Source organism: Chlamydotis macqueenii, chromosome 29 (assembly GCF_036417535.1).
Source record: "Chlamydotis macqueenii isolate bChlMac1 chromosome 29, bChlMac1.mat, whole genome shotgun sequence".
Lineage (NCBI taxonomy): Eukaryota > Metazoa > Chordata > Aves > Otidiformes > Otididae > Chlamydotis > Chlamydotis macqueenii.
This window is the reverse complement of record NC_141584.1, coordinates 2,352,457-2,367,366: the sequence shown is the minus strand read 5'-3', so window position 1 is coordinate 2,367,366 and position 14,910 is coordinate 2,352,457. Positions and strand designations below refer to the sequence as shown.

Below are 14,910 nucleotides of genomic sequence, written 5' to 3'. Positions count from 1 at the left end.
GGGGGCGGCTGAGCCCCGGCGCCCCCCGGCAGCAGCGGAGGCAGGGCCCCGGCCGCCAGCCCGCCCGCCAAAACGTCCCGGTGGGAGCGAGGACGCAGCCCCGGCCCCCGCGTCGGGGGGCAAGGCCAGCGGGCCGGCGCCCCCAGCCCCGCGGCTGCGGCGGACGGACAGCGAATAAATAGGAGGAGAGCACCAGAGCGGGTGAGGCGGCGTCCGCGCCGGCTCCGGCACCGCGGCCTTCGCCAGCGCGTCTGCCCGTCCCGGCGGGGGCGGGGCAAACCGAGAGGTAGGGGACGTCCGGACGGAGCCCGGCGCCGTCTTGGTCCAGCGAGGCCGCCGGGGCGCGGCAGCGGCGTCACAGCTCGTCGTGCGGGATGTGGAGCGCGTGGTCGCACAGGTCTGCGGTGACAAAGGGCGGCGCTCGCAGGACGCGGCACAGCCCGCGGGACGCAGCCCTTCCCGCCCGGCCCCGGCCACCCCCCGCCCATGCCAGCGCGCGGCGGGGAGGGCGCAGGCAGCGGGGGCCCGGCCGGGGGGAGGCCGAGCCGCGGGAGCGGCCGGCAGCGCCGCGGGACCCCCGGGCCGGGAGCGTTCCCCTCGCCGCGGGCGCCAGGCGCAGAAGGGCCCCGCCCTGGCCCGGCCCTGCGGCGCAGGGACCGCGCGCGGGCCGCGTTCGCGAACGGGGAAGCGCAAAGGTCGCGGCGTGCCCTGACCCCGCTGTTTGCGAGCTGGAAATAGCCCTGCGAGGAGGGAGCCGCGGCGGGACGGGCGCCCGGCCATTGGCTGCGCAGGAGCCCCGCGCCGCAGCGCCCAACGGAGCCGGCGTGGCAGCTGCCCTGGCTGGGCCCCAGGCAGCGCGTGCCTGGCCGGGCGCAGCATCCAAAAAAAGCCGCAGGCAGCTCCAGCCAGCAGCGGGCTCCGGGGGCAGCTCCGGGCGCAGCGGGCTCCGGGCACGGGGCAGGCAGCGGGGAGGCGCAGCCCGGCGCCACGCTGCTCCACGGGGCTTGGGGAGATCGGGATTTCGGGGAGGAGGCGCAGCTCCTCCGTGTCCCCCCTGCTCCGGGCCGGCCCCCCCACCCATCTCGGCGCTGCTGGAGCGCTGCGACCTCGCGGGCGGCACGAGACCCCTCCCCGGGACAGCGCAGCCCCCCTCACCCGTGCGCTTGCTGCAGAGCCGGTCCTTGACGTTGTCGGCCTCGTGGGAGAGAAACTCGATGAGCTCGTCCTCGTACTCCTCGGCGATGCTCTCGCACTGCAACGGCAGCCGCCCGCGCTCAGCCGGCGACCGCGCGCGGCCAGGCGACGCCGACCCCAGCCCCGCGCCCGCCCGCCCCAGCCGGGGAGCGGCCTCCTCCCCCCCAGCCCCAGGACGGAGCGAGGGAAGCGGCCAGGAGCTGCCGCTGGGACCCGCGCAGCCGATCCCGGTGCCCAAAACCCGCGCTGAGCCCCAGCGACCGCCACGGGGACCCGGGCCCCGCACGCACCGCAAACTTCAGGCTGGAAGCCACGTCTCCGTCGATTTTGACCCCGGAGAGGTCCAGCTTGGTCCCGTCGTGGGAGATCACCCGGACGTAGCTCTTCCGGTGCGTGGACGGATCCACCTTCTCCCCGTATTCCTTCATCTTCTCGCACACGCGCTCCAGCAGCTCCGTCAGGTGCGCTTCCGACCGGGCGTAGGGCACCTGCGGCGCGAGATCAGCGGGGTCAGGCCTTCGGGCGCCACGGCGCAACAGGGACGCCGGGCCAGCGCCCTTCCCCGAGCACCGAGAGAGGTCGGACGTCTCCACAGACGCCCTGGGAACGCCGCGGGGCTGCGCTGGCACCGTGCGGCGGAGGAAGCCGAGGAACGGGAGACGAGGCTCGCGCAGAGCCCCCGGTGCGGGTCCCAGCCCTCCCGCAGCCCCCCGGGTCCCCACCACGCGGCTCCGTCGCAGCCCCCGCCGCGCCGCGGCCCCCACCCGAGCTCCCGGCGCCGCGGGGAGCCGCCTCACCTCCACCACGGACTGGCTGCCGTCGGGGTTGATGCGGAAGGAGCCCATCTGGATGGTTTTCCTGGGGTCCACCTGCGCGATCTCCCACTCCAGCTCGTCCACCAGCGCCCGGCACGCTGCGGGGGAACGCAGGCGTCGCAGCGCTGCCTGACCTCGGCCCCCGGCGCCGACAGAGCCGCGGCCGCCCAGAGCCGCCCGGGGTAACTGGGGTAACGGGTGCTGCCGGCAGACGGGGCCGGGAGGAGCATGGAGCTGGTCCCCGAGGCACCTGCGGCCCCGCAGCAGCGCCCGCCCGGCCCCGAGCAGGGTGAGCGCGGACGGGCAGCAGCGGCCGCAGGACACGCGGGTCCCAGCGGCCACCCCGGCTCCCCTGTCCCGTCCTGTCCCATCCCGTCCCAGCCCCACCATCCCGTCCCGTCCCGTCCCACCTCCGCAGTGCAGGTCCTGGCTGCGGCGGGCGCAGGCCGCGGGCAGCAGCGCGGCCAGGGCCAGGGCCAGGGCCAGGGCCAGGCAGAGCGCGGGCGGGCTCGGGCCCCTCATCCTCACGGCTCCGCTGCACGGCGACCTGCGGGCACGGGCGGCTCCAGCGCGGGCGGCCCCGGTGTCCCTGCACCCCGTCCCCCCAGCCCCATCCAGCCCCCCCGGGACCCCCATCCCCTACAGAGCCCCCCTGTCTGTAGGGCTTTGTCCACGCGTTCCCCTCCCCAAATCCCACCGAGCTCCGTCCCGCGCAGGGTCTCCCTGTGCCTGGGACACCACAGGGACCCCTCCTCCATGAGCCCGAGTCCAGCGGCCCCTACAGGGGGGCCCTGACCCCCTATAGAGCCCCCCGCCCATAGGGCTGAGCCCAGACCCCCTATAGAGCCCCCCGCCCACAGGAGTGAGCCCTGACCCCCTATAGAGCCCCCCGCCCACAGGAGTGAGCCCAGACCCCCTATAGAGCCCCCCGCCCATAGGGCTGAGCCCTGACCCCCTATAGAGCCCCCCGCCCATAGGGCTGAGCCCAGACCCCCTATAGAGCCCCCCGCCCACAGGAGTGAGCCCAGACCCCCTATAGAGCCCCCCGCCCATAGGGCTGAGCCCAGACCCCCTATAGAGCCCCCCGCCCACAGGAGTGAGCCCAGACCCCCTATAGAGCCCCCCGCCCATAGGGCTGAGCCCAGACCCCCTATAGAGCCCCCCGCCCACAGGAGTGAGCCCTGACCCCCTATAGAGCCCCCCGCCCACAGGAGTGAGCCCTGACCCCCGATAGAGCCCCCCGCCCACAGGAGTGAGCCCAGACCCCCTATAGAGCCCCCCGCCCATAGGGCTGAGCCCTGACCCCCCTATAGAGCCCCCCGCCCACAGGAGTGAGCCCTGACCCCCCTATAGAGCCCCCCGCCCATAGGGCTGAGCCCTGACCCCCTATAGAGCCCCCCGCCCATAGGGCTGAGCCCTGACCCCCCTATAGAGCCCCCCGCCCACAGGAGTGAGCCCTGACCCCCCTACAGAGCCCCCAATGAGCCCACCCCTCACCGAGCCAAGCCCAAACCCCGCTACAGAGCCCCCTCCCCACAGGGCCGAACCCAAACGTCCCCCCCCCGAGCTCCCCCCCTACGGGGCGGCGCTCACCGCCCCCGCGGAGCCCCGCACCCGCCGGACCCGGCCGAGACCCCGTACCGCGCCGCTCTCCCGTCCCGCTCCGCCGCCCCCCGCCCCGGCCGGTTGCCCCGGGGCTGCCCCTGGCGCCGCCTGTCCCGGCGCGCCCGTCCGCCCGCCCCGCCCCGGCGGCAGAGCAACTCGGAGGGGGCGGAGGCCGAGCCGGTTGGGGCGACGGAGCCGGTCAGGCCGGTCGGGCCGGCTCCTCGGCCGGCGGCGGAGCCATCCCGCGCGCAGGCAGCGCAACGGGCAGCCCAGGACGAGCGCCGAGGGCCCCGGTGCTGCCAGGGCCCGGTCCGCGTGGCGCTCTGCCCCCCGTGGGGGCGGAGTCTGCGGCGGGCCCCGCCCCCCTCCCCGCGGCGGGCCCCGCCCCCCTCCCCGCGGCGGGCCCCGCCCCCCTCCCCGCGGCGGGCCCCGCCCCCCTCCCCGCGGCGGGCCCCGCCCCCCTCCCCGCGGCGGGCCCCGCCCCCCTCCCCGCGGCGGGCCCCGCCCCCCTCCCCGCGGCGGGCCCCGCCCCCCTCCCCGCGGCGGGCCCCGCCCCCCTCCCCGCGGCGGGCCCCGCCCCCCTCCCCGCGGCGGGCCCCGCCCCCCTCCCCGCGGCGGGCCCCGCCCCCCCGGTGCCGGTGCCGGTGCCGGTGCCCGGAGCCAAGGAGGAGGCGGCGGCGCGGGGGTCCAAGGCCGCTTTATGAGGGCGCCCGTGCCGGCGGGCGGAGGGGGGGGGGGGCGCAAGGGGCGGTGACTCCCGGGGCACCGGTCCCCGGGGCTGGGGGGGGGGGCGGGGGCGGGGGGAGCCCCGTCCCCGCTGCTGGTTCCAGTTCCACGCGTGGCCGCGCCTCCCCTCGTGGCGGGGGGGACGGGCGGTCCCGGGGCTGCTCCTCGCCGGGGGGTTCGGTCACAAGCCCAGCACGGGGGGGTACACGGCCCCATCTGCCGGAGACAAAGCGGGGTGAGGGGCGCGGGGGGGGGGGGGCGGGGGGGGGCGCGGGGGGGCCGCCTTACGCTTGGGGCTGCTCTGGCTGTCGGGCTCGGGCACCTTCCAGTCCAGCTTGCGGCCCTTCTCGTAGAGCGCCTTCAGCACCTTGCGGAAGTCCTCGGGCTCGCCGCCCGGCGGGCTCAGCTCCAGGTACTTGCGGTAGAGCTGCAGCGCCGTGCGCGCGTCCTCGATGCTGTCGTGGGTCTCGCCCTGGATCTTCAGGTCTGCGGGGACGGCCCCGGTTATGGAGGGGGTCTGCCCCAGCTCCGGCCCCTCGCGGACCCCGGGGTTCGGCCACTGACCCAGGAAGTACCAGGCGAGGAAGCGCAGGGAGATCATCCTCTTCCTCGGGATGTGGAACAGGTAGACGGTGTCGATCACCTGGTCCTTGGGCACCTGGGAAGCAGAGAGGGTCCTGCGGCCAGGGCGCGGGGGGGCTGAGCCCCGGCGCTGCCACCCGTCCCCCCCAGGACCCCCGCCCGGGCTGAGGGAGGGGGGCCGGGCGCTGTCACCATCAGGTTGATGACACGGAAATCCTTCTGCAGCCCGTGGCCCACGAACTTGACGCCCACGTCGATGAGGAAGCGCAGCTTCAGGTAGGTGGATTTCAGAGTGGTGAGGTGCTTGGAGGAGATCTTGGCGTCCAGGTCTCCGGGCTTGATCCCCGAGTACTGGGTCAGGTAATCCACCACCTGCGGAGACCAGGGCGCGTGGCGGGCGGCCGGGAGGGCCGAGGGGGGGCCGCAGGGCTCTGCCCCCTCCCCGCGTCCCCCGCCGGCTCGCAGGGAGCGGGGGGAGGGTGCCGTCGTTGCTCCGCGGAGCAACGTACCTGCTCTTGGGTGGAGATGTAGTCGTCGATGAAGGGGACGCCCTCGTTAGGGCCCTGCCCGCGCACGCACGTGATCCTGGCCACCGACATCTGGCTGGGCTTGATGGTGGATTTGGTCCCGTCGCTGCGCAGCTCGGCCTCCTCCTGCGGCGGGCGAGAGGGCAGCTCGGTGACCGACAGCTCCTGCCGTCCCCGGGGACCGGGGGCAGCCAGCGCGGCCGCCCCTGCGGCCCACCCCCCGCCGCGGGGAGGCCTGACCTCGTTCAGCGTGACGAACTCGGCGTCCAGCCCCACCAGGTCGCCCGCCTGCGGCATCTCGCTCAGCATGAGGGGGATGAAGGTGGCGTGGCACTTGCGCTGCTTGCGAGCCAGGGAGGCCTCGGCCAGCAGCACGCTGGCTTCGATGGGGTTCTTGACTGCAGGAAAAGGGGAAGGGGGGTCAGCCGCGAGCCGGCGCCGCCAGCCGCGCAGCCACTTCCACCCCAGACGCTCACTGGCGAGGTTGTACTTGGCGTTGAGGTTCCTGCGGGCGTAGTACAGGATGGCCGGCACCTTCCAGCTCATGTCGAACTGCACCGCCTCGCACTGCGGGGGACAGGGGGGGACGGTGCGGAGGCGGCCCGGCAGGAGCCCCCCTCCATGGGGTCCCCGCGGCCGGCGTCTTGCCTCGACACGCGGCCCGCAGCGCTCACCTTATCGACGGGCTCGATGAGGAAGTCGTTGAAGAGGTACCACTGCTGGTGTGTGACTCCCTGGGGGGACAGGCGCTGCCTTAGGGGCCCCCCCAGGCAAAGGCAATGACTCCTCCACCCGGTTACCGGGGAAAGAGGGGTGTGACGATGCCACACGGGAACTCCCGCCCTTCCTGGGACACCACGGGGAAATCCCTGCCGCCCGGGTGGTGACGCCGCCTGTGTGAAGCGCTGCGCCCAGCTCCTGACCAAAACTCCACGGAGGTGCAACAGAGAAGAGGCAGGGACGCAGCCTTGACACATTCTGGGAACTCTGGGCTCGGGCATCTCCAGCACACGCCAGGGCTGCCCGGAGCAGCCCCCTTTCCGCGGGAAGGGAGGAGACCTCCAGCCCCTACCTGCGCCCAGGAGGAACCAGCCCGAGGAAGCGCGGGAAGAGCGCTTCTCCAGCCTCCCCTCCCCGTAAGGCGCCCGAGCGGCACCCGGCACGCTCAGCCAACCGCGCAGCGCGGGACTGAGAGGCGTGGGAATGGCGCTGTGCAACGACCTGACCCCCGAGCAAGCCACGGGCAGGAAACCCTTGGCAGGGCCGGGCTCCCGTCCCGCGGGGCTCCTCACCTCCTTCCTTTGGTGGTAGGTCTCCCCCACTTTGATGTGCCCCACCAGGCTGCCCCCCGTGCGGGAATCCAGGATGTGGACGACGGTGGCCATCAGATCGTAGACGTAGACCGACTCGGGGTCGTCGGTCGGGCTCAGCTGCGAGAGGAACCGGCCCCCAGGGACATGTCTGAGCCCCTGGGCAGCTCCCGGGCCTCCAGCCTCCCCAGAGCTCGGATGTCCCGTGTCGCCACCAGCCCAGAGGTTTCCATGCTCGCCCGCGGCGTCTCTGAGCCAGCCTCCTTATCTCTCGCCCACACGCGCTGAGCAGAAAGCGGTTCCGAGGCGGCTGTGCCCCCGCAGCCCCACGTGCACGCAGCCCCAGCGGGATCTCGGCAGCCTTTACCTCCTCGGTCTCGCTCCAGTTGCGGACATCCAGCTCCTTGCTCTTGCTCAGCCGCATCTTGATGGCGTGCGGGATCCAAATGTTCTTCAGTTCCTCCACGGAAGGATACGAATGCCCCGTGTCTGCGTTCCCCAGCTCCTTCCTGCACGGGGAATCACAGAAATTGGGGGGAGTCAGAAGATGCTGTCCAGGCCAACGTCTCCGTGGCAGGACCCCCCACCACCCCCCCGCCAGCCTATTCCTAAACCTTCCTCAGGGAAGCCAGAGCTGCACCTCCTCCCTGCAGCTGCCCGGAGCGGGGCCCTGGGAAACGTGGTCGGCCAGCGTCGGCCAGACAGGGCCGACAGACGGCCCTGGGCCTTTTGTCAGTTGGGGAACGAGGGCTGGGGGCTCAAAAGTGGATCACGGGGGATCCAAGTCTGAGGGGACGCTGCGCAGAGCGCCCGTACGCGGTCACAGTCTCAGGAGCAGCAGTGAGACCGTTCCAGCTCAGCGCCGAGGAGCAGCGGGCAGGCGGGTATCAAACGATCGTTATCAGGTGAGAAACGGCCCTGCGCTCCGCAGGGGCCAGAGAACCACCCGGAAGGCGACACTGCTCGGAGTCGCCGTGCCAGGAGCGGTCACCTACCACTCTCCAAGAGAGATTTCTTTGCCTTTGGTGATCTCAAAGCCGCCTCTCTTCATCATGGCTCTCTGAAAGGCATACTGGCAACGAAACACAGGCAAGCGTCAGCGCGGAGCGACGGGCTGGGCTCGGGAACGCGCGGGCGGCAGCCAGGCCAGAAGAGGGGAAAAGAGAGGAACTTTGAGGTCAGTGACGGGGAAAACGACAGCGAGGGAAACCCAACTGGCCGCCCGCTCTCTGCCGGGCTGTGCTCTGGGAAGCGGGCACTGCCTTGCTGCTCCTAGGTCCTGGGGGGCCGGGGGAGCGCGAGAGTGACTCCGCTGCAGTCCCGTCAGCTTTGTCACGGCAGGTCTGGCCTTCTCCAACGCCAAAGGCACAGCTCGCGCCACAAGCGTGACCAAATACCAACACCTCCTCTGCGGGCACAGTAGGGCGGCGCTGAGGTGGAGTCAGAGACCGCTAGAGACAGCGAGCTCGGAGCGCAAACACCTCCGCAGAACCGGGCGCGCAGCAAACCCTGGGCCAGGGAGAACAAGCCTGCTTCTGCCCCAGAGCGCCTCCCCCACCTCAGCCTGCGTCTTCCAGAACTCCGCTTCCTTGGAGCTGTTCACCTCGCAGTTAATGACCAGCACGTCTGGCAGGCAGCGGATGTTCCGGGTCTGGACCTGCCGAGAGAGCGGGAGATGGAAGCCGGGCAGCACCCGGAGCCCCGGAGAGGCTCCACGCCGGATTTGGCACGTGCTGCCCTCTTCCCTCCTCCAACGCCTGCGCCTGCAGAGCTTCCTTCCCCTGCCTGGCCGGGTTCCCGGTAGCTGGGGTACCGCAAGAGGCAGGGAGCCGGCTGCCGCGTCAGAGCGGGCGCGCTCAGCTCCCGGGGGGTCTGCCTCTGCCTCTGCCCCCGGCCCCGCGGGGATGCGGCTGGGGTCCGCCTGACCCGCGGGACGCGTTCCAGCGCTCGCGCAGCCCAGGAAATACCCCACGCCACACCAGCTCGCCATCCAGGCCACGAACCGAATCTCCAGCGTCCGCTCAGGAGGTTCCCCACTGACTAATGGAGAAACTGCCCCTGCCCGGCCGGCGGCTCGGGGCGCTTACGCCCTCCTCCCACGCCCCTCGCAGCCCACGAGGCGCGATGTGCTCGCGCCCCGCTCCTGGGCTCACCGTGGGCTGGTACTTCTCGCAGTTCTCGCACCAGGCTTGCGTGTTCTGCTCCAGGCAGATGCTTCGCTTCAAAATCTGGGCAAACTCATAATCTTTGACCGGCTTTTCTGAAGGGAGAAAGAAGAATCACGTCACCTTCCAACGCACAAATCTTTACCAATTTAGCTCAGCCAAACCTCTGGGGTTTTCCTCCCAACCACCAGCAAGAAGGTCAGCCCCAAAATCTGCCTTTCTGTAGCCAAAAGCTCATCTGGTTGGAAACCCACCACTAGACCTTGGCTGGCGGGCGTGCCGCAGCCCGGGACAGGCCGCCGCGGAAGCTCCCTCCCGCAGCTGCCTGTCACCTGGAAAAGGCATCGCCCATCCATAGGGATCACAAACCCCGCCTGGCCGCGGAAACACGGCGGCATTAACTGCGCCAGGCCCTGCCGCGCCCGCCCCGACCGTTACCGGTGCTCTCGGGGTAGGAGAGGGTGAAGAGCAGCGTGGAGGACACGCGGACCGTCTCCTTGCCGCAGCGACACATGCTGCAGTTCTCCATCTCGCAGCTGAACAGCTGCCCGATCACCGACTCCCCTGAGGACCCAAAGCTGCTGGAGAAAAAGAGCAAGGGGTCAGCAGGATCCCGGCAATTCCTGCGGAGCGCGGCGGGCCGGTACGGCGGGCTGAGCGCCGAGGGCATCTCGGGCTGCACGAGGGCTGTTCGGGGCCAGCACCCAAATTCCAGCGGCTCCTGGGGAACCAGCCACGGGGCGGCCAGGTTTAGGAGGGGCAGAGGCCCAGCCCAGGGCGCAGACCCTGCTGCAGGGGCAGCCTGCAGCTCCACGTGTTCCCACGCAGCCCTCAGAGCAGAGCGGAAAGCTCCTTCCCAACGGATGCGGCCTCTGGGAGCCAGTCCCCCTCCGGGGGAGCCAGTCCCCCCCCAGGCCGGGGACTTACCTGCCGCCAGCCCCCCGGTACGCCTGCGGTCCCTCCTGCTCCTGGGTTTCCTGGTGCAGCTGAGTAAGGATGAAACGGTTCCAGCTCTGAATCAGCCGCCCCAGGTTCACCTTCCCCGTGGCTTCGTCCGAGTCAGCCAGGATCAGCCCCAGCGCCGAAGCCTCCGGGATTGTGCGGAAAGCCCGCAAAAAGTTGCTTCCCTGGGGATGGAGCAAGAGCGGCACGTCACCGAGGTCAAGTGACAGGAGTTTCCATGCTGCGTGATGCCATCACCCGAGGACCCGGCCCCACCCGGCTCCCAGGCAGCCCAGCGCGCCGGCCTCGCGTCACCGACCTGGCAGGGGTCCCCTCGGGACAGGTCCAGCATGTGGAACAGCAAGCCCAGCTCGCAGCCCAGGCAGAACTCCTTCTGGCACAGGTGGTTCTGGACCAGGCAGCGCACGGGCTCCAGGAAATACAGCACCTGGCAGAGACGGAGCGGTCAGGGGGGGCCCGGGGGCCGCGGCGGCCGCGGGGGGCCGGGGCGTCTCCCACCTGGATCATGCAGTTGCAGTAGGCGTTGGGGATGTGGGGCTCCAGGCCCGCGAACAGCGTCTTGTTGTAATGCTTGAAGTCAAAGTCTTCCAGCCCCAGCTTGGAGTATTTGATGGTGACCTGAGCGGAGACGCAGCGCGTCAGACGTGGCACGGGACGCCGGCGCAACACCTGGGCGCTCCCCACGGAGAGGGGGGCAGGTATTTGGGCCCGGGTGGGTCCTTGGCCCACACAACGCCAGCCTGGGGGCTCCCCGCCAGCCCCGAGCCGAGCCCTGGAAGGCCGCTACCTTCCTGTACTTCTTGGCCACCATGTAGAGGTGCGGCTCCTCCTCCCGCCCGATCGGGGACTCGGGGACTTGGCTGAAGCTGTCAAACTCATTGTCCGTCTCCTTTAACCGGTAGGGGATCTGCAAGGGGGAAGGGAAGGGCAGAGCGGCTGAACCCCGCGGCGGAGTGAAGCACCGCGGACCGAGACAAGCGACGCCTGGGCTTTCCTGCCTCCCCGAATGAGCAAAGGAATAAACCAGAAAGGAGTGGGGCCCTCCCTGAACCTGCTGCAGGCCTCCACACCTTCCTTCTTCCGAGGGACTTATCGCTGTGGGAAACTACAGCGGCGCTGCGGGCAAGGGCAGAACGCAGCAGTGTTTTCCCAAGGGCGAGGGACGTCCCACAAACCTCCGCACCGGACAGCTCAAACCTTTCCTACCGCAGGGCGAGTTATCGATAGAACTGGAATTGCGGCGCGGGAGGGAGACTCCGGCCCTGCTCCGGGGCTGGCTCACCCGCGGCCACCGCTGAGGAAAAGCCGTCCCCTCCCAAACTCCACACCTGCCTCCTGCAACACCCCCAGCCAGAGAATTCCGTCTCTCGCCGCTGCCCCGAGCCCCGGGGAAGCTCTGGGATGGTTCAGCACGCAGCGAGAGCGCCGTCCCTCCCCGCGCCGCAGACCTCCGCTGCCGGCAGACGTACCCCGCGCCCCGCACGAGAGCCTGCCGCGAGCGGGTACCTGGTTGCGGAGCTTGGTCCTGGGGTTCGGGGCGTAGCCGATGAACCCCACTTTCTTCATGGTGCGCAAGATCTCGGGATCCACCGGAGGGGCTCGCCTGCAAAGCACGCCACGGCTCAGAGGCGCTGTTTGGCAGCGCGATTTAACCGAGGGCCTCGCCGCGCCCGCTCGGGCGCCCGCCAGCGGGTCACGGGGGGTCTCCCACTCAGCCCTCCGCCCAGGCTCATTTGCCATCACAGCCAAACGCCTGGGCTGTGCCAGAACACGGCCGCAGCGCTGAGCGCAGGGCCCAGGCAGAGACAAAACCAGGAGTTTCCACGCAGGCAGAGCGCAGCCAGGATCCCGTGGGATCCCCCCTCCAGGAGGACGGAGGTTTGGCCGTGCCCTCCGGCCCTCAGGCCTGCCCAGCCACTGCACCCCGGCGTTAAGCTCCGCCACGGGGAGCTCATCTTGCGTTTCGCAGGGCACGCGGCGAGGAAAGGCAGCGCCAGCCACGATGGGGGAGCAACAGAGCTGCTCTTCTGCTCCCAGGATCCAGGGAAGGAAGGGAATTCTGCCGCAGCCGGCTTTCCCAGGCTGGTTTTCACTGGGAAAGACCGGCAAATTACCGGGGCGCCGGGGCGGAGTTGGCAGCGGGCCAGTCGGAGAGCAGGGTGTCGCTGGTGAGCGGCACGGGGATGAGCGAGAGCGGCACGAGGTCCTGGTTCCAGTCCAAGTGGGGCAGCGTGTCCACCATGCAGGGCAAGGCGAAGTCGGTCTCCCGGGAGTAGGTGTTGAAGGTGGCCTCCGGGGAGTCGGCCCAGAGGTGCACGCAGCCCTCCGAGTCGCCGAAGGCCAGGGCCTGCTTGCTGGCCGAGACGTCGAAGGTCATGATGAGGGGCCCCACGGTGTTCACGTGGAAGATGTCGGCGGGGTTGGCGAGGCCGGTGGGCTCGCAGAACTGGCACTGACCTGCGCGAGAGGGACGCACGGGGCGACGTGGCGACAGGGAGCACGCGGGCGGGCCAGCACGCCGCGACCCGGTACGCCTCTCGCCGACGGGGCCGTTTGAACGCGCCGGGCACGGATCGAGAGCACCCGGCCGACGGATTTGTCCCTGAGCCGGGGATTTGCCGGGACCCTCGCCAGCGCAGCACAGCCCGGCCCCGCGGGGGACGCAGCTTCGCCCACCTGTCTGGGAGATGATGGCCAGGCGGGAGGTGTAGGTGGGGATGAAGCGGAGGAAGAAGGGGTCGACGTGGACCTGCAGCGGCGTGGTGGCCCGCATCATGCGCAGGTCGTACACCTTCAGGAAGCGGTCGCAGGCGAGGCCGTTCATGCGGCTGGAGAAGCCGCAGGTCACCAGCAGGTTCCCGTGGACGTCGAAATCAGACAGGCTGCCCGAGTAGGCGTCGAATTCGTGCTCCACCACAAACGTGCGCAGGTCACGCAGGGAGACCTGGGAGGGTACGACGGGGGTGCTGGGCGCCATGCCGGCTGCTCCGGCGCCCCTCGAGCTCTGGGGAAACCGGACACCAGCTCCGGGGTGTCCCAGAGAGACGCCGAGCAGCAGCAGGGCTGCCAGGCGGGACGGGGCTGGCGCTACCTTCCCCGAGGTGTGCCCGCAGAAGAAGAAGCGGTTCGATTGCCTCATGATGGTGATGCCCGGAACCTCCACGGTGTACTGGGAAGCAGGCAGGAGAGCGGGATGAGCGGTGCTGAGCCCTAGAGGAAAGCGCCGCCCCGTCCCGCCGCAGGGAGCGGCCCCCGGCCCCGCCGTACCTTCTGCGTCTCCTGCACGGTGTTGAGGTCTATCTCGACGACGTGGTTCTGCAGCCCGCCAACGAGCAGCGTGCTGCTGTCCGTCAGCAGGAGGCTGTGCATGTCCTCCGACTCGTCCATGCTGCGGGAGGAGGGAGAGGACGGCCCTCGCGCTCCCGCCCAGCTCGGGGAGGCAGCGGGGAAGGGCGCAGAGGGTCTGCCCTCGCCCTCCCCCACATCCAGCTTTCCCAGCCCCCAGCGCAGGGGCGGCTCCCGGGGCGGCTGCCGGGGGAAGGCGCTCACAGGTAGTCGAAAATGATGAGGCCCCCTCGCGACATGTACTTCAGGTTGGTTTTGGTGAGGAAAAGGACGCCGTTCTCCAGGCTCTGGATCTGGCGGATGTCGTCGCTGCTGTTCACTTGGAAGGAGGAGTACCGCTCCAGCGTCGGCCCGAACAAGGAGGTGGCGTGGCCCTAAAACCGGGGTGGGGACAGGCTCGTCAAGACTCGCCCCAGCTTCACGGGGATGCGACCCAGGCCAACGCCACTGCCCCGCGCCAGCCTACGGGGGTCTCCCTGCCCCCCGCGTGCCCCGCGCTGCGGACACCGCGCGGGCACCTACCCCGTGGTTCCCGACCCACAGCATCTCTTCGTGCAGGTCGAAGTGGGAGACGGAGACGGGCACCCCCACCTCGGAGACGGCGGTGTGCAGCTCGCTGTACACGCCCTCCATCAGGTGCACGGAGTCGGGCACGGCGATCCCCTCTAAGGGCACCCCCTCGGCGTCCAGCTCCACGTTCCGCAGCAGGCCGGCGTTCAGGTGGGGGTCCAGGACGGGGTCCAGCGCGGCGTGGAGCGGGGGAGCATACTCGGCGAGGGAGGGGTCGAGACCTTCAAAATTCATGGTGAAACCCCGCGTCTCCCTTGGGAAGGGAAAAGGAACCCAGGCGGTCAGGCAGAAACACCGGGCCCCCGATTCTCAGAAGCGGCGGCGGGGGCCCGGTGACTCCGCGGGCCGGGAAAGCGCCTGGAATCTCCAGCGCAAGGTGCGGCGCTCCGGCCGGGGACACCGGCGGCGCCGAGCCCACGCGGGCAGCGGGGCGTTCCCCGGGACGCACTCAGAGCCCCGTCACGGCGGGAGGGAGCCCGCAGCAGCCCCGCCGCACCGGGACCGGCCCCTCCCGGCGCTCGGGGCACCGGCCGGGCCCCGCGCTGACCCCCCCGCCCCGCCCCGCCCCGCGGCGCCGGGCCAGCCCCGCACCCGCCTCCTTTATCTCCGCAGGCCGGCACCGAGCGCCCCGGCGGTATCGGCGGCCGCAGGCCCGGGCCGTTGGCGGCGGGGCCGGGCGGGGCCGGGAGCAGGCCCAGGCCGCGGCTGGGCCCCCCGCTCTCACCGCCGTGCTCCGAACCCCGCGCCGCTACCCACAACCCCCCGCGCTCCGGTCAAACACCCTGCAGTGCCCCGCTCCCCGGGGCCACGGCGGCCGTTACCCGCAGCGCCCCGCGCCCGCCGTTACCGAGCAGCCGCGGGCCGAGCCTCGCCGGGGCCGCGCTCCCGGGCTCGTCCCGCCGCGCCGCCACGGCCGGCCCGGGGCCGCCGCCGCCGCCCCTCCCGCCGTCGCTATGGCAACCGCACCCCCCCCTCCACGCCCCTGCCCGGTAAACGGGCCCGGTTCCGGGGCCCACGGACCAATGGCAGCGCGGAGCCGCTGCCGCCCGCCAATCAGCGTCTGTGTGAGGCGGGACTAAGCGGCGCGGCTGGCGGCGTGCCGGACGGC

General features: G+C 71.3%; 2 protein-coding genes across 5 annotated transcripts; both read right to left on the bottom strand.

Annotated features, from left to right (window-relative positions):
- Positions 1 to 209: 209 nt before the first annotated feature.
- CNPY2 (canopy FGF signaling regulator 2) lies at positions 210 to 3,888 on the bottom strand. 2 transcript variants are annotated; one of them, XM_086768994.1, is made up of 6 exons: positions 3,651 to 3,888; positions 2,420 to 2,556; positions 1,992 to 2,107; positions 1,485 to 1,682; positions 1,156 to 1,252; positions 210 to 399 (listed from the first exon to the last, which is right to left on the bottom strand). In XM_086768994.1, exons 2-6 carry the CDS (start codon positions 2,529 to 2,531, stop codon positions 356 to 358), a joined length of 567 nt encoding a protein of 188 aa, XP_086625120.1. In that variant the 5' UTR covers positions 2,532 to 2,556; positions 3,651 to 3,888; the 3' UTR covers positions 210 to 355. The 2 variants fall into 2 exon arrangements, with proteins under 2 accessions (XP_086625120.1, XP_086625119.1); XM_086768993.1 differs by lacking the exon at positions 3,651 to 3,888 and adding an exon at positions 3,603 to 3,623.
- A 403-nt stretch (positions 3,889 to 4,291) lies between these two features.
- Positions 4,292 to 14,752, bottom strand: PAN2 (poly(A) specific ribonuclease subunit PAN2). 3 transcript variants are annotated; one of them, XM_086768942.1, is made up of 26 exons: positions 14,650 to 14,752; positions 13,755 to 14,055; positions 13,437 to 13,606; positions 13,155 to 13,275; positions 12,979 to 13,056; positions 12,564 to 12,831; positions 12,002 to 12,344; positions 11,394 to 11,490; positions 10,675 to 10,794; positions 10,386 to 10,505; positions 10,186 to 10,314; positions 9,852 to 10,051; positions 9,363 to 9,505; positions 8,913 to 9,019; positions 8,318 to 8,416; positions 7,755 to 7,831; positions 7,127 to 7,268; positions 6,742 to 6,879; positions 6,124 to 6,183; positions 5,926 to 6,016; positions 5,690 to 5,847; positions 5,432 to 5,575; positions 5,115 to 5,294; positions 4,905 to 4,998; positions 4,629 to 4,826; positions 4,292 to 4,556 (listed from the first exon to the last, which is right to left on the bottom strand). In XM_086768942.1, exons 2-26 carry the CDS (start codon positions 14,034 to 14,036, stop codon positions 4,522 to 4,524), a joined length of 3,594 nt encoding a protein of 1,197 aa, XP_086625068.1. In that variant the 5' UTR covers positions 14,037 to 14,055; positions 14,650 to 14,752; the 3' UTR covers positions 4,292 to 4,521. The 3 variants fall into 3 exon arrangements, with proteins under 3 accessions (XP_086625068.1, XP_086625070.1, XP_086625069.1); XM_086768944.1 differs by having other exon boundaries at positions 13,755 to 14,023; positions 14,650 to 14,744; XM_086768943.1 differs by lacking the exon at positions 14,650 to 14,752 and having other exon boundaries at positions 9,363 to 9,502; positions 13,755 to 14,375.
- Between the last annotated feature and the right edge of the window lie 158 nt (positions 14,753 to 14,910).